This window comes from Anomalospiza imberbis, chromosome 3 (assembly GCF_031753505.1).
Source record: "Anomalospiza imberbis isolate Cuckoo-Finch-1a 21T00152 chromosome 3, ASM3175350v1, whole genome shotgun sequence".
Lineage (NCBI taxonomy): Eukaryota > Metazoa > Chordata > Aves > Passeriformes > Viduidae > Anomalospiza > Anomalospiza imberbis.
The window spans coordinates 111,839,419-111,859,785 of record NC_089683.1 but is presented as its reverse complement, the minus strand read 5'-3'; the positions used below and the strand labels follow the sequence as shown (position 1 = coordinate 111,859,785).

General features: G+C 38.7%; 1 protein-coding gene across 4 annotated transcripts in view; it reads left to right on the top strand.

Annotated features, from left to right (window-relative positions):
* SOS1 (SOS Ras/Rac guanine nucleotide exchange factor 1) overlaps positions 1–20,367 on the top strand; it is a 43,787-nt gene that overhangs the window by 12,553 nt on the left and 10,867 nt on the right. For all 4 annotated transcript variants that reach the window (XM_068186505.1, XM_068186509.1, XM_068186508.1 and 1 more), the window contains exons 5-10: positions 940–1,149; positions 1,601–1,744; positions 3,646–3,756; positions 3,866–3,964; positions 14,798–14,925; positions 15,701–16,356. In XM_068186505.1, coding sequence (XP_068042606.1) covers positions 940–1,149; positions 1,601–1,744; positions 3,646–3,756; positions 3,866–3,964; positions 14,798–14,925; positions 15,701–16,356 — 1,348 coding nt within the window. The remainder of the gene's footprint in view (positions 1–939; positions 1,150–1,600; positions 1,745–3,645; positions 3,757–3,865; positions 3,965–14,797; positions 14,926–15,700; positions 16,357–20,367) is intronic.

The window sequence follows — 20,367 nt, the reverse complement described above, 5'->3', positions numbered from 1 at the left end:
TGTGATTTCCTACAGTAGTGATGCTGTGATGTCCCATTCCCCAGAGTTAGTTAGGATTCTCATTTTAACCCAAGTTCTTTGTACAGTCACTGACTCTGAAGCATGAATCAGAGTCATGAATCACCTTCTGTTCTCAGACCTTCGGAAGTCAGGCTTCATGCAAAATGTCCTGCGTTGCTCTGCTTTTAGAGAGTCATTGTAATGACTCCTGGCTCACACACCACATTTGGAAGAAGTGTTCAGTGATCCACTTTTGTTGAGAACTTTAAATTACTGATTACTTGTGTTTGGTAAATCTTGCTTGGGTATGAACTGCGACTTCTGGAAGTCAGAATGTTTAGAGTTCCTGTTGTGTGTGTAGTTCTGCACCAGGACTGGTTTCTGAAGCTGCTGCCCTTCCTCAAGGGCTCATTTTAACAAGAGAGTTCAGGACAGAGACTGGGCCATGTGGAGTCTGTGGACAGGCCAGTCTTCATTTTAGGTAGATCACAGGGTTCTGAGCATGATCATGTGTGAGTTCCTGGTAAAGCTAAAGCTGAAAAGCCAAAATACACACACCTTTTAACTTCAGACAGTATCTTCAGAAACTTAGGTTGTGTACTGCTGATTCAGGGCAATAGAACACAGCTAGATGCTAATTGTTTTTGTGTACTTCACCTTTTAAAATTGTAATTGATTTTAAGACCATATTCTTGGAGAGATGCCTGGATTGGTCTGAGTGACTGGGAGTCTTCAGAAATTGCCATGCAAATAATGACTTGCAAATTCTTAGCAATGGATGTTGGTTTTGTAATGCTCACCTGATTGCAGAATGATAATACATAAATCTTACTGATTATCAGTCTGATTTCGTGGGAATAATAGGCTTTATTGGTAACTTACTAGTCAGTCTCAAAAAGGGGTTCTCATTTTGTGGATTTCCCTCTCTTTGCTGCCTAGGTATTAATGGATATGTTCCATCAAGATGTAGAAGATTTAAGTGCACTAACTTTATCTGATGAAGAACCCTCCACCTCAGGGGAGCAAACCTATTATGACCTGGTGAAGTCATTTATGGCAGAAGTTCGGCAATATATAAGGGAACTGAATCTCATTATCAGAGTTTTTAGAGAGCCATATGCCTCCAACTCCAAACTGTTTTCATCTCATGTAAGTATTGTACAAACCACAAACACAAAAGGCGCCTACTATAATATCCATAAATATAGATGGATACTTCCCAAACCTAACTCTTGTTGAGTTTAATGTATCAGTAGTAGAAAAAGCACTTTTCTTGAGTTCTGATAAGGAAATAGTAAAAGAGCACTTGCAGGTTCCACTTGTAGGACTGTGGAAGAAACCTTCTCGTTTACTTATGTTCACTTACAGGCCTGTAATTTTAATATCTGTCACTGTTCTTTGCCATGTTTCAATAATGTACATTTTATATATTTTTTTGTATTCATTATTTTTGAAATACATTTTATGATCTTACATAAATCACAGAAAAAGTACATTATAATAATGATTGTAAAATCTTGCTCTATTTAAGGAAGTTCTTGACTTTCACATCAGAACAGAGTAGCTTTGCACGGTTGACTTCTGTCTTGTTTTGTTGCAGGATGTGGAAAATATATTTAGTCGTATATCAGACATCCATGAACTTAGTGTGAAGTTACTGGGTCATATAGAGGACACTGTTGAAATGACAGATGAAGGTAGTCCTCACCCACTAGTAGGCAGCTGTTTTGAAGATATGGCAGAGGTAAGAGAATGGTGTTGGGGGTTTTGGTGGGTTTTTTGCTATTCATATTTTAATCCTTGCAATTAGATCTCTGTTCCAGCTGGCTTTCTTCAGTTTCAGATCTCTTCTTCCAACCCCACTGTGATGAAGGGAATGTCCATTTTTTAAAGTGCTCTTATCTTTTTAGTCTCTAAATCTCAGCTTTTAGAGTGGCTGTTTAAAATTCAGAGAGTGGAGGTGAAAAAAACTCAATAATGAGGAAGTTCCTGTAAAACTAGGAGCTGGTCAGCCTCTCCTTAGTCCCAGCGAAGATCAGCAAATCTTCCTGGACTTCACATCCAGCCATGTGAAGGACTAGATGGTGGTTGGCAAAAGCCAGCACAGATTTCCAAAGGTCAAACTGTAGCTGTCCAGCTTGACTGCTTTCAGAGTGATGGCTGTGTCCGTAGACAAAGGGAAGAACAGTTATTATCTCTTACCCGAACTAAGCAGGGTAAAAAGCCTCTGCTTTCAGAGTGATGGCTGTGTCCGTAGACAAAGGGAAGAACAGTTATTATCTCTTACCTGAACTAAGCAGGGTAAAAAGCACTCTGCTTTCAGAGTGATGGCTGTGTCCGTAGACAAAGGGAAGAACAGTTATTATCTCTTACCTGAACTAAGCAGGGCCTTCAGCACTGTCTGTCATAGCATGGGTGAGGTGCAGCCTAGCTGGTTTAATTGTAGAACACGGGCAGCTGGCTGAGCTGTCAGGCTTTTGAAGGCTTGTTATCAGCAGCACAAAGGTCACCTGGAGGCCAATGGTTGCCAGCATTCCTCAGGGTTTGATACTGTTTAATGTCTGTATTGGGGTTGTGGAAGGAGGTCTGCCTCATCTGGTTGGTAGCTGCTGCCAAATTGTGGGGGAACACACAGGAGGACAGGGCTGCTGCTTGTGGCACCTGACAGGCTGGAGAAATGGATCTGTGGGAGCCTCCTAGAGCTGAGTAAAGGCAAACATGACATTCTTCACCTGGGAGCAAACAACCCCATGCAGTGTCTCAGCTGAGGAGCAGCACTGCTTGCCAGGGCTGGGAGATCCTTGGAGATCGGATGTGAAGGCTAACTAGCTCCTGGATTGTATTAGGGAATGTGTAGCTGGCAGTTCTGTGTAGAACTTGAGACCAAATCTGGTGTACTGTCTCTGGTTTTGGGCTTTCTGGTACAGGAGAGGCAAGATAGGCTTGTAGTGAAGGTTGTCATGATGATTAAAGAGTTGAGGCCCACCATGCACAAAAGAGGGTTGAGACTGCTGGTTTTGTTGGTTCTTGATAAGGCTGAAGCAAGAGATCTTACTGCTGAAGGGAAGGTGTGAAGATGGCCAAGGCATATTCTCAGTGAGAACTGTGAGATGAGTGACAGAAAGTGAAAAGGGCAAAAAGCTGAATCCTGATTAGATACTGGGGGGAGAGGGGGAAATTTGCAATGAGAACAGTTGAACATTGGGATAGGCTGCCCAGAGAGGTTTTGGTGCCTCTGTTCTTAGAGTTAGAACTCAACAGGATGAGAAACCCTGAGCATTCTCAGCCAGCTTGAATGATGCATCTGTCTTTAGCCCTGAGGTGGGCACTGCTTTGAACAAAAAATTGGACCAGTTGATTTCCAGAGATCTCTTTTAGGCTGATTTAATCCATGAGTCTGTGCATGTAAAAGTATGGATTCTTCTCTGTAAGTGCTTTGGGAAAAGTATGCAGAAAAGTCTCTCCTATGTAGGATATGTATTTTCTGTAAAAAATGTGGAAGTTTAGCTGTTAAATCAATTTTGTAAACTGATGGCTTGCCTGCCCATGGCAGGGGGGTTGGAACTAGAAGATCTTTAGGGTCCCTTCCAACCCAAGCCATTCTGGGATTCTGTGATTGTAAAATTATTCTGTATCTCTTTTTAGGAACTAGCATTTGATCCATATGAATCATATGCACAAGATATTTTACGACCCGGGTTTCATGATCATTTTCTAAGTCAATTATCAAAGCCAGGAGCAGCATTTTATTTACAGGTAACTTGCCTTTAAATAAGACATGCTGTTGATATTACCATGTTAATTACATTGTCTTACTGCTTCAGTACATGTATTGTTTTAAGACTGAAACTTATTTTGTTTTTAGTCAATAGGTGAAGGCTTTAAAGAAGCTGTTCAGTATGTTCTACCCCGGCTCCTCCTCGCCCCTGTTTACCACTGTCTTCATTATTTTGAACTGCTAAAAGTAAGAATATTGTGTAAATCTGACACGTTTGGGTTTTTTTTCATGGTTCTCAGTGTTAGGTGAGAGCTTTGTGTGCTCAATTAGGTGTAAAATCTTTTACTAGAATGTGAGTAACAAAAGTGCTGTGTTGAGAGAAAAGCAGGCTGTGTGCTCTGCAGGTGGATGCTATAATTAATTGAATATCAGCTGATAATTATTTCTGTTGAATAGTCTATCAATCTGGAAAGCAGTAGAGATCTACACACTCATATTCTTGGAATGATTGTTTCAACAGTGCTAGGAGATGATGGCCCATGGCTGTGTTACAAGAAGTGTCCAAGCTTTCTCAAGCTGTTACTTTGTAAATTTGAAATCACATCAAGATTCCCCTTCAGACTTCATTTTATTTTAATAAAAGCTTCAGTGTTCTTGCCATGCACATCCCATGGGATTTTAAAGTGCTATCTTTCTTTCAAAGGGAAGGCTTGGTTAATATTTATACTTGGGCTATTTGTAATTAGACCCTGCATTGATAGGGTAACAATAATATATAATAGCTGCAGAATTTTTCTCTGGGTCACTTATCAGTATTGCATAGTGATCTTTAGGGAGTATAAAGCATTTTGAGGAAAATATTCCAGTAGGATCATCTTTTGGTCTTAATGGAAATTCATAAGGTATACAGGTAAACAACTATTTATGAAAATTTGGATCAGAAGTAAAACCAAAAAAAAAAAAACCCCAAACAGATGAAAAACCAAGACATTTTTTAAGAAATCTATTGTGTTTCCTTGAATGTTTGGTTGGTTGTCTTTGGATAAGCCAGTAGTTCATCTTTGAACATAAGTGTCTGCAGTTGTAGCTCCATTTTTAGTGATTTAGCTACATGTACACCTTTGGCACGTAGCACATCTTGTATAACATGTTTTTTGAAAAATTTTAGGATGTGTGCCTGACCTGTTTGTCTCACTCATGGTTTTGGTCTGACTTCAGAAATCTTTAAAATATGAAGCATTTCCTTTCATGGCAGTCCATTGGAAGGAAGGTTTGACACAGCTTGTTTGCATTTTGTACAATAAAGACCTGCACAGACATAAGGTTTCTCTGCTCACGCTGTTGTCACACAGTCTCAGAATGCAGTACTGAAGGTTTTGCATACTTCCATGTGAACATGGCACTGTATTACCTAATGGACAAAGCATGAGGGATTGCTGTTTGACACCCAGCCATCCTGCCTTGCTTCTTGCCACTGGCAGTTTTAGGGGGGAAGGGAGAGCATGTGTGCCTATGGAACAGGGAGCAGCCCGTGTTTGCCTTTTCTAGGGCAGGCTGGAGTCTAAGCTGACACCCCCCCACCCCCTCCAAAGTTTATCAGTCTTTTTGCAACTCATGACCTCTGCTTTGTGAAAAATTCTTCTTTTCACATGCATGCTCTGCACACACAAACACACATAACTCCTCTACCCTGTCAGTCTGATACTGTTGTGCCGGATGTTATTCTGTGTATCTGATAATAACCTCCCAGGTTTTCTTCCTACCGTGTTGCTCATGTCACGTTTTGCTTGGACACCTGTCACTGTGGTCTGTCAGCACACACATATCATGTACACAGAATAGGCAGTGCTGGATAATAGGTGCACATGAAGAGAGAGATATCATCTCTGGTGGCATCATCTTCAGCTGTCAATGAGTACATCAATGTGCAATTCAATATGAATCCCTGCTTCAAATAGTCTTTGCTAGCAGTAACATTTTCTTCCTTATATCTGGAATCTTTGAACAGATTCCAGCTTGATTTCTATCTGCCACAGAAGGATATTTGTGCAATTATATCATCCTGACAGTTCCACTGATACAAGATACTGAATTCTCTTGTGTGGTAAGAGGCCTGAGTTAGAGATTGCAGGCATGTCTGTGAATAATCAAGTTAAAAATGCTGTGAAAATGGACCTCTGGTAATGAAGAGACAAAATGTTGGCAAAGTAGCATGTGGAAAAAACATTTGATTTCTCTTAAATAGAAATATACTTAAGAATAGAGAGGTTAGCATTTATCTTTGAGCTGTGTTGTATAATGTTGCATATTTTAAAGTAATCTATTTAAAATGCATTTCAGTTACCTTCTAACTATCCAGACTACAAACAAAAGTAAATTTCTATTCACCAAAGGTTATCCTATTTAGAAACTAAAGCCCTCCTGAAGTTGGACAGGGCACCAGGAATGCACAAATGCATATTCTGTTTTTAGCTGAATCTTCTTGCTGTGACATTTTTGGGTAATTAGTATAAGACCAAGAGCTGTGTTTTCCTTCAACCAACCTGAAAGTCCTCAAACTTTTATATAGAAACTATGTAAAATAGCAGCTTTGTGTGAAACTGCACTTTTCTGCAGATGTTCAGATAATAAACGAGCTTTTCTAAATCATTATTATATTTAGCAATTGAAGAACGAGGTTTTCAAGATCTTTGAAATGGGCACTGTTCTAAATGCTGCATATTTGTATGCATGTATGATAGTCTTTCATTGGGTGAATAGATTACTTTAAAGTTTTTTTTTTTTTTCCAGGTAGAAATGCTGCAAAGCATATATAAACTTTGCTTAGATAAAGCAATATATTCTGGGCAACAGGAGAACTTGGTAGGGATTTTGTGTGGTTGGGGTTTTTTTTAAGCCAAGTGCAGACTTGAGTCCCATGACTTAGGAATGTTAACTATCATCTCTTTGAAAATATATTTTAATATATTGTAATATTTTAACTTAATGCTAATATTTTTTAATATTTATATTTTAATTGGAATTCTATCTATCATATACTAAAAATCTCAGGATGCTTTCATTTCACAGCAGCATCTATTATGTGCTATTTATTTTTTTTCAAACTTTGTTCTTAGATGATAAATAACTTTTCAGGTAGAAATACTCCGCAGTTGAACTATTTTTCTTCCTCTTTCACCATGCTAATAGTAAAAATAATAATTCTGGTTTGGCAAGGTCTTTCAAGATGATAACCTCTCTTTTTCCCAACCGGTTGCTATTAAATTTGTTACATGTTGCTGAAGAAGGCACAAGGTAGTACAGTGTTAGTTTAGGACCAGAGTATCTTGAGCTTGATCCCTTAAGTTTCTTGCTGTGTGTTTTATTTATGTCCCAAAGTATTTTGTGCTTTGACTTCACTTTGATTCTCAGTCTTGTTTCACCAAACAGTGTCATGTTCCAGAGTGTAACAAATTGACTGAATTCAGTTTGCAGTCCCATCTGTAAGTGGTGTAACCCAGCCCAGGGTGGAGAATCAAAGTCTTAATTAGCTGAACTTTGTCAGTCTGCAAAGGTTTTACAATATCTGCAATTATAGATCATTGTCTCACAACACTGTCTGGACTGCTTGTCTTCAGTATAAGCACTGTGATTAACAGGTTCTGCTGCTTTAGTCTATTTGCAAAGTATCTCTGAATTACTGTTAAAACCAGTAAATAATGGATTTGAGCTGGCTGTGAATTATTTCAATTAATATCAATTCTTAATATTCAATTATTCACTTAATATCAGCACAAGACTTTACTTTCTGAAATCACTTTTTGTTCAGTGCTTCTTTCCAAAGACAGTAGCTTGTATGCACAGTACCATTTGAAATAAATAAAAAGCAGAAATATGACTATTTTACATACCTTAGTGTATGTGGCTGCAGATGTGGATGATTTACTCTATCCACTGGAGAGAATGTGCAGTTCTAGGTCTCTGTGACAGATGGAGGTCTGTGTGTTCCAGAAATGTAGCTTGACCAAACTGTTGCTAGTGTGTGATAAGGATTACGCAGTGTATTTGGGTATTTCTTAGGAGAAGAAGCTGGGGTGATGTAAAATTTGGACTGAAGTCTAAGAAGAGGTTTCCTAGAATGTGACAGTAGGTTAAAAATGTAAGAATCTTCATATTGTTATCAAAGACCTGTATTACAGCTGGAATGTTGTAAAGGTACAGGAGTTGTGTCCTGTGGTAGAAGCCAGAGTTGATGCAGCCAGGTGAAATGAGGAAATGAGATTCTGAATTTATTTTGTGCTTGTGGGGTTTCATTGACAATATTTCTATATCTTTTCTCCTTTAAGTGCTAGTGGGTTTATGCCTTAAGTTAGTTGTCTGTTCATTTAGCCAAAAGGGAGATGTTGATAGGGGAAAATAAAACTTTGTCACACATTTGTGGGTGTGTGTGCACTTTTCCCAGAAACTTGGTTATTGTTAATCAAAGGAATTGGTCCTTAATTTTCTTTCTAGCTGGGGTACTCGTTGATGTGTTTCCTGTGTTTGTATCAGATGAATCTATGCACGTGGCTGTCACTTCATTTGGCAGTGATTTATGTCATCTGTTGTGGAGTTACAATGGGGCTGCATGTTTTGCTTCATAGGGTTTTTTCCTTATATACAGGATGTATCTGGGATTTTGAGAAGCAAATGTCTCTTTCCAGGAAATTTTCTAATAATTTCTAATAATCTCCTTTCCTTTCTAAATAGGTACCTCTGAGAATATTTTTTTCTGTTATCCCTCTAAAATTGCTTTTCTGCAAATACTGGAAAAATATAATAAAAGTGAGCGTAAAATATTCCTTGTGACCCTTTGCCTTACAGTCCTCAGTGGCACTTGAGCTGTGTCAATCAGTCCTGCAGGACCTGTAACAACAAATGCTGTGCTTTGATCCCTTGAGGCAGGAGTAGGATGTCACAGGGCCAGACTTCTTTGGGAAGTCCAATGAAGCACGTCCTGAACTCCAGACTTACGACTTCGCTTACGCGTTTAACCGTGGGGTTCCAATTCCTGTTTTCCAATCAGTTTTCCAGAACCACCTGCATGGCAAACGCCCTGTAGTCCTGTGGGAGGTAGAAGAGCTGTATTAACTGATTTGTTCCCACTTTTCAGTGGCTGCTGTTAGTGATGGTAGAGAGCTTTTCAGCTTGTGCCGAAGACCCAAGGCCAAGCTCCTGTGAAAGTGGATGGGTGTTACACGAACTTGCACAAATTTTGATCCTTTTTTTCCCTGCTAAATAAAACTTTTGACAAAATCCATCGAGGACTGAATATTAAGAAGCTTATTTTGGCTGAGATTTTCAACTCCTAGTTTTTGTGACTGTGACAGTCATGATACAGTCTCTGATACACTTGTATTGTTGCATAATCTTTTAAAAACCGTCGTGTATTTCCCTGTCCTCTTCTCCTGCCACCTTGTGTACAAAAGGCAGATCCTTGGAGAGAGGTAGTGCCATGGTTGAGACTTCCACATGCTTGCATCTCTTCACTGGAAATACTTCTGGATGTGGAGCTGTGGATTTAGTCCCATTTTCTTTCTGTCTCTTGTAAGGGTGGAGGTTTTTGTTTTCTGTCAATACTTCAAGATATTCAGTGGAAACTGATGGAAATATGATGGAAATAACAAACACAAGTGGAACAACAAACTCCTTTTGTGGTTTCTTCTTGTCACTTGCTGTTTCATTTCATTTCATTTCATTTCATTTCATTTCATTATTTCATTTCATTTCATTATTTCATTTCATTTCATTTCATTTCATTTCGTTTCATTTCACCTGCTGTGTTTTTTTACTTAACAACCAGGGTTCCTCTTAAAATCAACAGGGTTCTCCCCTTGCTTCCCAGAAGGGTCTCTGAAACTGTGCATTCGCCTGACATAGCATTCAACCATTCATACATTTCTGTTCAAAAATTCATACATTTCTGTCCCAACATAGAGGTGTCATCCAGTTTTGCAAAATTTTCTGGCAAAGATCAGACTTGAATTATTTCGAAGCAGAAAAAGTGGATTTTAATCCATTTTGGAATTACAAAAGAAATGGAAGATGTTTTCAAATTTTATTGTCTTTGCTTTGATGGAAAATTTGGGGGAAGAAAAGGGAAGATCACAATTACAAGTGTGGAAGGACGTAGGTAAATATTCTGTGATATTTCAAATACTGATCTAACTAAATGTTATGAACTAAATTATGAGTTTAAAATTTCTAATGTATTCTGCAGGTCTGCTAATAGTGATGAGACAAACCAAAGTGACAGTAAAAGAGAAGAGAGTTTCAGAGCATGAAGGCTCTGGAAGGATCTGTGTGAACTTGTACATTTGTTGCAGAAAGGTAATGATGCTGCTGTGGAGGAGACATCAGCACATGCAAAAAAAACCAAAAAAAAAACCAACCAAACCCCATTATTTCTGAAAAATGCAGAGCAAACAGGTTTTCTGTACTTGGAGAAGTCAAGGCCTCCTATAGGCAAAGTAGCCATTCCCAGTAATGGAATGTAAAATGCATACATGGCTACTAGTAGCCTACAAAAAGTCTGAATGTTTAGGAAATAGTTTTGTGAGAACCTCAGAGGAGGCATTTGGAAAAAAGGCTTTGCTTTTCTGTCCCTTCCTTGGTGAAGGAGATGCTGAGTGTGTAACCTAACATAGATTGTATACATGAATCCCTTCCCAGCTGCAGAAACCGAGAGCAAAATTGCAAAAACTGAGAGCAAAATTGCACCTCTTCCTGTTGAGCAGGCACCAGGTGAAACACTTAGCAGGGTGCCATAGCTCTGCAGCAAATCTGGAATATGGTCTTTTGACAAGCTGTACCACTTTATGGGCATGCTAATGGCAAATTGGCCACTTAAGGAACCTGTTATAGAGAACTTTGAACTGTTGAATTGGAGAAACATCAGCTGACAGACTTGTGTAGTATATAGTTCTCAATGAATCTTCCTGGCTTTTCCTCAGTGTCCATCCTGATTTTCAAAATGGCACTTCAGAGTAATGTAGTTGAATTCTGAAATGTAATTATTTTAATTTCACACGTACACGCACCTTCCCAAATAAGAACATTCACATTGAATAATCAAAGTAGCAATTCCTTAAATTCACATGTTTCTTTAGCCCAAATGTTTTTACATTTTTTGGGCTTGGATGACATTTGATGTACTTGAATTTTCAACATATATTTAGGATCCATTTTAAATCTATTTAAGCCTATTTTATGAGGTGAAGGAACAAGGAACCTTGTACTAAAAGTTGAAATGCTTTTTGTTTTCTTCTGTTTTGATGGTTTACTTGTCCACTATGCTTCCTGATGGGTTGATCATATTTTATATTGTGAGTTAAACGTAACATGAAATAAAAGATGAGGGCCTTTTAGCTTCTGTGTCTTTTAAAATGTACTATCAAGAGAATGCTAAAGGCTTTTTGTAACTAACTATCTGATATCTGGGGTTTGATATTTGACATGTGCTATTTTATGTAACTTTTTAAAATTAAACTGAGAAGGCATAATTAAACTTTGAGTGGAGAAAAGGTTTATATAATTGCTTCAGTAAGATATTAAGTTCTGTTCCACTGTCAATGCAGCTAGCACTCCTGCTGTAATGTAGATCTAAATAAACAGATAACTGTATGAGTATTTTTACTGCACTGTGCTCAAGATTATCTGAGTTCATATGAAAACAAAATGACTTATCAAATTTCAGTGCTTTGAAGCTGTGTATATATGTTCAGGAATATGGCATGTGGAGTTTCCTTCAAGGTTCAAGTGTGAGATGCTTTTTAATCTTCTAGCATTTCCCAGAAGTGCATAGTGTTCCCTGCAGTTATCCCCATTTACTGTCCCAGATGATTTCCTGATGCTTGCTAAAAATTAAAATTTCTAGATATGAGAACACTTTCTTTTGTCCCCAGTACAGTGCTGCTTTGGGCTGAGTTTTTTTGGTTTTTTTAGGGATTACAAAAAGTCAGAGAGTGCTCTCAGGTATCTCCATGCTGTTGAGCCACCTTCCAGGATTGGTTTATGGCAAAGTGCCAGCAGACCTGCCTGCCTTGGTCAGAGAAGAAACCCTGTTGGTTTTTATTGTTGAATACAAAATAGTTCTGTCTTCTGTGTATTGAAGCTGTGGTCTTGATTCCCAGAGGAACGGGGGCACTTGCAGTTCACAAATTTCAGTGGTTAGACTTAATCTTCTGGGAAGACAGAAGTCTAGGTTGTGATGCAAACCCTAAAATACAAGACTTCACATCTGTCATGACACCTGCTGGTATGGTTGTATCTGCATGTTCTCATATGTATTTTCTATCACTGTATTTCCAGAGAGATGCTTCTCTGACAGTGTAAGAGGTCGACTGCCACAGTCTAATTGTGCACTGCATGAGAAGGATTTCTTTTCTATCTCTTTGGAATTTATAAATACGTAATCCTTGTGGTATGCAACAGGTAGAACAAAATACCTTGTCTTCCACTTCTTGATGTTTCTTCAGAAATTGTGGCCTAGAATGTAGAGTACTTTCTTTTTTTAGAGACTTCCCTAGCAGTCTATTTTCCAGGTTTGTTTTCCTTGAATGATCAGAGTCTTGTGCCTGTAGTATTGTGAATCATATGAATGATAAGCCAATATTTTCTCATAAGATTGTTAAAACCCACAATCTCTGTAATACTACTGATAATCAGAAGTCTGCACTTCTTCACCTAATATTATAATATTTTTTGGTAGTATACAGTGCACTTCCTGTGTAAAACCAAACAAAAGCAAACAACCCCAAAACAAAACCCCCCTCACCACTTACTGAGCATCTCCCTGGTTTCTTCATTAGGGGGCACTGCACAGCTATAGAAGAATGAGTAGGATTTGCGGAGGTACTTTCTGGGTGCTTTCCAGTGATGCCATTTCACTTTCCACCTTTCCTAAACTATCCAGGGGCAGTGTAAGATGAAATAATTGCTGTAATTTGCACTGAATTCTGATTAAGTCTGGTTTTGGTAATTGTACAGTACCATGCTGGGATATAAACTTCCAAATTCCTATGTCCAGAGAAGTGTCTTCATAGTGGTTCACAGCACTGCTTGATTTGCCATTTGTGTTGGTGTTATCCAGAAGATGACACACATTTCTGCACAGCACTTTCTAAAGTGGAGCATAATTACATTCAGTGGATTTTGATTTTGTTTCTGTTTACCACTGGAAATAGGATTACTCCCAATGGATCCTGTTGGGAAAGTATTAACTGCTTTCTCCATATGCAAGTATGTGTTTTGCTTTGGGACATGGATAAATACCTACATTTTTGCAACTGGAGAGAGCTTACTGTAAAAAATAACATAAGAGCAGAATGCTTTGCAGTAATGAATGTTAATCTTTATTAGTTTTGTTTCTGAAGAGAATGTACAAACATTGTAGGACCTAGTAAGGCTTATTTTCAAGGAGACCAGGCTTAAACAATCTCTTCCAGTACTGAAGAGTAGCAACCCAGAAACTGTAGGAAATACAGCCAGACTGTTTGGATGGAAATTTGTAAAAAGGCAGCACACAAGGCAAAGAGCCTTCTCTGAATGCTTGGGCAGGAAAGATGCAAAGTCTCAGAGGCAGTTACAGCTTTTTCAAAGCTTTCTTTCAAGACTTCTGCCAGTGGGGCTGTACCTGCCTCATTGGTCTGAAGTCCTCTCTGAACCCAGATCTGCAAAACTGAAGCAAAGGGGAGATGATACCTCCACGAAATCTGGAGAGTAGAGGAATATGAAGAGGGTAGTTTGTTCCTTCTTGGATGATATCATCTCCCTGAGATCTCCTGGGGAGTAATGCTTGTTGTGGTGCATTCTCAGACCTATTTCAGTGGTTGCTACTCAATAGGCTCTCCCACCTAATGCTGCTTAGGTTGAGAGTACAACAGATGGCACTACATGAACCAGAGCTGCCTAGAATAAACTTTGTGGTCATCCTTATGGCTGAAAACAAATGCAGAAGTCTTTGGCATTGACAGCTGTTGCATTGAATGATTAACTCTAGTTAGGGAAAAATTAGTGCTGTTCTCTGACCCATTAAAATATCAAAGATGACTGTTGTACTCTGTTGGATTTTGGAGAATAGTGCTTATATTTTACACTGGACTCAAACAGCACAATTTTACTTTTTCCAAGGGTGTCTCATTCTGGTTCATGCTGGCCTTCGTTTCACTTCTACCACCAAAACAAACCCTTCAAGTGTGTGAAGCTAATTCTTGGTGTGTGATAGTCTAAAATGCTTGTCTGCTAATAATTCTGCAGATGTTACTTCAGTTTGACATCTAAACCACAACTGTAGTCACCTATTTTTTCACTCATGTGAAACATTTTAGTGCTTAAATGAAGATTTGAGATGCAAATCTTCAATTTAAGCAATCTTAAACGTGGCAGATCTTATTTTAAAAATTTACCTGTCATAACAATAGTTAGACACAAAAATATTAAGTGTTAATCCTTCTTACCCAGTTTTAGTTTAGTTTTTAGTTTAAAACTCATTGTGGCTCTGGGCAACTTGATTTGTGTTGGCTCTGCAATTGTGCTGGAGGTTGGCTTGAGATAATTTCCAAGGTCCCCTTCCACCTGATTTATTAATTAGACTATTATTCATGAGGTGAGAGTCCTCGTAATCTTCTTGTTTTAAATGTGATGAAGGAATTCTGCTAAACTTTGGGTCCAGCTTGCCTGTTCCAGGATGTTCATGTGTTACAGACTGCTTTGATCTTGTCCCATAGTATGGTGTGTATGGGGATCTCCTCCCTTCCTTGTTCTTACGATTTAGCCCCTGAAATGGGTTCCATTAAGGAGCTGTAAGGTAAATCAAACCAGTTTGAGATAAATACCGTGTGTCTGAGCGTGTTTGTATTTTAGGGAGATTTGGCTCTTAGCAGAGAGTTGTCTCCCACCTGTGTCAGTAGCACACCTGGTTATTACCATTAACTTCTATAACAAGCAGGAGCACAGAAAGTCAGCAGATGGTTAGATTTCTTCTTCCTGGGTCAAACTTCTGGATTTGCACATACCAAAATGCTTGTAACACTTTCTGTCTTTGACTTTCAATGTTCACAGCAATTGGAAGAAAAAAGTGAGGATGAAGAGGATAAGGAGTGCTTGAAGCAAGCAATAACTGCCCTGCTCAATCTTCAAAGCAGTATGGAACGGATATGCTCCAAAAGCCTTGCAAAACGAAGGCTTAGGTAAACGTTTCCGGTTTTTCTGCTCTCTGCTCTTAATGCTTTGCTATAAATCCAGGGCTCCCGGTTTCCTCTTTTAGTAAACAATGAACAAAATAGTTTGTGACAAGCCTGCTTTTTCAGAGGAAGTGACATCAAAGCCAAGATAATTTGTTATTGTTTTAAAACAGTTCTAATTTCTATGTGTCCTTGCAAACTGGTAGTTGAGACGTTCTGAGAATTCACTGGTAAGTAGAAAGTTACGGCATTGGTGGGTTAATTGGGCTCAGATAATAAATTAAAAATATTCTTAAAGTGCCTTTCTGTATAGTTAGAAGGGAATGTTCTTGAATTTGAAACTACTCTTAAAATTGTTTCAATATTTTTGTTGCCAGACAATTTTTGTGCTGCCAAGGGTAACCTTTAGGCTTGAACATGAATGCATTTAACAGCTTGTTTTTTTCTGAATGTACTTGTTTCAAATTTATGCCATCTAGAATTGTTCTGTTGGTTATGGAAGTGAGTGGCTTGTTGGGCTAAGAGGCACTCACAGCTTGCCTGCCACTGGTTGTTTGTGTTTAGGTAATACATCTGTTGCTGAAGATAAGTAGAAAATTTATCAGATGAGATACTTCAGTTAAGACTTTGCAATGGTGCTGATATCGAATGATGAAATTGCATTCTCAGTGGAATACTCAGTTCTCAGAAGGATGATGTGGTGTTTTTGTGTTGGTGGTGGTTGGGCTTTTTTAAATACATGTGTACTAATAGGCTGCCTTTTTCCCATCCTCCACTGAAGTGAATCCGCATGCCGGTTCTATACTCAGCAGATGAAGGGGAAGCAGCTAGCAATTAAGAAAATGAATGAAATCCAGAAAAATATTGATGGTTGGGAGGGTAAAGACATTGGACAGTGCTGTAACGAGTTCATCATGGAAGGAACACTCACACGTGTAGGAGCAAAGCACGAGAGACACATATTCCTGTTTGATGGCTTGATGATTTGCTGTAAGTCAAATCATGGCCAGCCAAGACTTCCTGGTGCTAGCAATGCAGAATATCGACTCAAGGAGAAGTTCTTCATGCGAAAGGTACAAATCAATGATAAAGATGACACTAATGAGTATAGACATGCTTTTGAAATCATCTTAAAAGATGAGAACAGTGTTATTTTTGCTGCTAAATCGGCTGAAGAGAAAAACAACTGGATGGCAGCATTGATATCTTTGCAATATAGAAGCACGCTGGAAAGGATGTTGGATGTAACAATGTTACAGGAAGAAAAAGAGGAGCAGATGAGATTTCCAAATCCTGAGCTTTATAGATTTGCAGAACCCGACTCTGAAGAGAATATTGTGTTTGAAGAGAACATGCAGCCCAAGTCTGGAATCCCCATCATCAAGGCAGGAACTGTTGTGAAGCTCATCGAGAGGCTGACATACCACATGTATGCAGGTGAGGCACTTGGCTTGTGCAGCCAAAACTCAAGGTAGTAACTCGTTCATGCTTCTCTTCCTGTGTTAAATACGCACAGCAAAATGCATAAAGTGAGTGGGAAGTGAAGATGCTTGGCAGTTCACGTGGGATATTACATGTGCATAAGATTGTTCCCATGCAAGGGATGGGGGTGGGGGCCTGCAGCAACTGAGCTCTAGACAATTCTTTTTCCTTTGTGCCCCAAGCTACAAGGACTGCCTTCCCTCCAGACTTCTAAAGCTGGGTGACACAGGAAGGGCCAGCGTTGCGGGAGAGAATTATGGGCCCAGTGTTTCCAGTTCAGGGTTGCACTCTCTCAGCTATTACCTGTGTCCATGCTGACGTGTCATGGAAAGACCAGTATCAACTTGATACACGCAGTCACTTGCATCCTTTGGCCTCAGAACTTTGTCTTAATCAGAACTTCAGTGAGGATTTGATTTAAGGACTTTTGACTTAGGGTTTCTGTTTGTGTTGAAGTCATGTTAAAGACATTTATGTGGTTATCCAGGCTGATCTCAGTGTGTGGGGTTCTTGATAGCAGCGCAGGATTTTCATAAGCTGTGCTGCAAAGCATGGGCTTGTGTTTGGGGTTTGATTTTTTTTTTTTTTCTGATTCTATCTGTATCTCAGTTATTCTGAAACTTCATGCATCTTGGTGCTTTTCATATTCAATGATTTTTTTTTTTCTTCCTTTTTACAGTCTTAATTGTTGTAGGTTGTTCTTCTGCAGCTCAGTCCTAGATACCCTACATAGGTCAGGAATATTTGTTTGAAAGAAGTGAGGAGTAAGCAGAATTTAATTCCTACAGTTTAGTACTCTGTTTACTTTTTAAAATACTTATATTTCTTCACTCCATTACTATTCTTGCTCTTCTTTAATTTCCTTGAATTTTCCTAAAATTTACTAGAAAGCCAAATGCAATATTGTGCTGGCAGTTTTTACCTAAGCAATTTTATACCTCTTTTAATTTTCTTGTAACTTTATAAACTTCTAGCTCTTGGCTTTGATTTTTATAAGCATGATTTATTGTAAAATCGGCATAATTTAATGTCATAAGTGTTAAAAGTTGAAATCAAACAACTCAGCCTTAGAGAAAGGAAGACACTTTTCTATTATTACTTTTAAATCTAGCATTGTTTTTTTGCCAAAGAATTAGCAAAAACTATTGTATGAGAATATGGGTATTGAGAGGTGGCCTTAAAGACTTTGACCAAAAGGATAAAAATAGTTGTCTTATAATGTCTGTAGCTTGTCTTTGTAGCCTTAAACATCTTAGTGGATGTGATGCTGCACTGCTACATTGTGCATTAATTTCTCAACACTCTTATCTTCTATACCTTCTGTTTTATAATTGGTTATCTGTGAGGAAAAACATCATTGTTCTCACCATTCTGTGCAGTCTTTTCCAGGGCAGCAAAGAAATAAAAGACAGAGTGACTCAACCAAAAATGCTCTGTTGTACAGGAAACATGGTCCATTTGTGATGTAAATAATTCAGGGTTTTGTGGCATCTTGTGAGATGCAGTGAGTAGGGCAGCAACTCTCCAGAGTACCAGGTTCTCTCTTTCACACATGTATCAGCTGAGTTCAAGGCTTCTCCTCTGGTTGGAGACCTGGGAAGATGAGTGCCTTGGTGGTATGTAACCAAACAGCTACAGACTGAAGAAATGCTTTTCTTGCCCCACACAGGATTGTGTATGTGTGATGGTAATCTTAAAAGTCTTTATTGGCTTTATATTCAGATGCCAGAGCAGCAAGTATTTACCTTTCTGAGGCAATTTTTCTGAAATTCAGTGTGGCTGGTTATGGCAGCCCTTGATCTGCCAGTCTAAAGACAGTACTTATATTGCTGTGGCTTTTCTCTAGGGTTTTTATCTTTGTAGGTCAAGTGGTTTAAGAAATAATTTCAGGTGCACTTTGCCAGGGTCATACAAATTAGTTGCAGTTTAGTTAGTTGCTGTAGTCAAATCAGGTCTCAATTTTTTGTAATATATGAAGATGCACACGGTCCACCTCATTTGTAGGTACGGGTGTTGGACCTTTTATTTGCCATCCCTCACCCCCTTGACATTTTATCAGCCAAAATTTCTTTGCTGTGCAACAGGGACAGCTCTAAGGAAACAGTTCTGCCAAGGGTGGGAGGCATCCAGCTTCTACAGCAGCTCAGACAGGGAGACAGCCCTGATGGCCACCTGGTCATGAGGTGTGGCCGACTGTCCAAACTATCCTGTGGTGGAGCAGCAAAACAGAGAGAAATCTCCTCTGCAAAAGCAGCTTTCCTTGTATTTTTACATGAGAGAAACTGCCCTGCAGTTAGAAGTTCAGGTTCTGACCCTATTTGCATGTTCTGGTGGGTTTTCCTTGTTTTAATGTGTTTCTGCATTCATTATCTCCTCTTGCCCAGTTCTTGTTTAAGAGCAGCTGGATTAGGTGGTACCAACATTTTAAAGTCTTGGCTTTTTTTTTATCTATAGGGCAGCACTCTTCTATTTTTAAAGCTTTGATATGTTAAGAGTGCTTGTGCGTCATCGTAGTGTCCGTTTCCTTTCTTAAGGAATTCAAGGGTGATTATTTATAAATCCTCGTAGAACAGTTATTGTTCTTTTTTAGCTTTCAAATTGGCTGCATTGAAGAGAGAATTATCACATGAGCAGACATCCTGGCTAACTGGTGTTGTCTGTATTTTTTTAACACTTACTCATATATTGTACACTATTTTGAGTCACAGCCGTTGCTAGTAAGATAACAAAGTTAGATTTGATTTTCTGATCTACATCGTTTGAAATTCAATATGTATTGTGGATTTATATGCTGGCCCTACCTGCAAGTAACAATAGCTACGACTCAGAGCTTGCAGTGATCTGAAAATCTTAATTGCTATGGAAGTTCTATTTTTCATGTAGACAAAATCTCTTAATTAGAGTAGACGCTGTGTACAGATTGCAAGCTGTGAAAGCATGAGTTACTGTGCTTCTTTAGCACAGCAGAATTTATGTATTTTCATGATGAAGATGATGTGAACAAGGATGACCTTCTTTGTGCAAAAAGTATCGGAGTTCTGCCTTTGAAAATAATTTTGGACTGTACAGTTTCAAGGACTGGTGGGAGAGGGATTATGATTAGAAAAATGGAGTAATGAAGGACGTGAGAAGCAGAATAGCCAATTGTTTAAGGAATGAGAATTATCATGCAACAAAATTCCAAGGAAATGCTGTGTTACATGGCACAGTTAAGGTGTGCAGCACATCACAGTAAACTGTTGCCCAAATGAACAACTCAGTGGGATCTAAGGAAGTTGGAATGTTCATTCAAATGTACAAGATGCTGGTAAAGAGTTAAGGAGGATTTTAAAGCAGCTCTTAAAAATCGATATTCCAGGAAACAAATCCAGTAGAGCATTAGGTCAAATAATGCAGCCTTTTTGTCCTACATGTTACAACCTACAGGAATTCCTGCTTCAAGTCCTGTGAGCTCCTCTTCAGCCACTCTGTGTTAGGACAATTACCAGCTGGGGTTTGGTTTTCAAATCTGGACATGGATTTAATATGCAAAGCTGTTGCAATCTGCTCGTGAATTCTGTTCAGTGATAAGTGTTAGCCTTGTTTCTAGTCAGCTCTATGCAGTGCCAGTGAGCTGTCACTGCATTTCCTCATATTTGAAAACAAATGGGTTTGCTTTTGTAATTATGAGAGACACTTTGGTTTTCTGATTGTTTTGATTGTTTTTAAGACACATTTTCATATTTTAAATTAATTTATATGTGATTAGTAGATTTAAATGGAATCAGTTGATTTTCTAGAAGTGAAATAAATAACATAGCTGTCAGGTGAAAAAATATCTAGGCTGCCTTAACCATGCCTGGTTATCAGTTGTGCCAGTTTAGGGGAAATATCCTCCCCTGGAAGAGGCAATTTCTATCCAGTGCAAAGTTACTTGATGTGTTTTTTGAGTTCTCTTGTCCCAGTCACTGTCAAAACCAAGGTTGT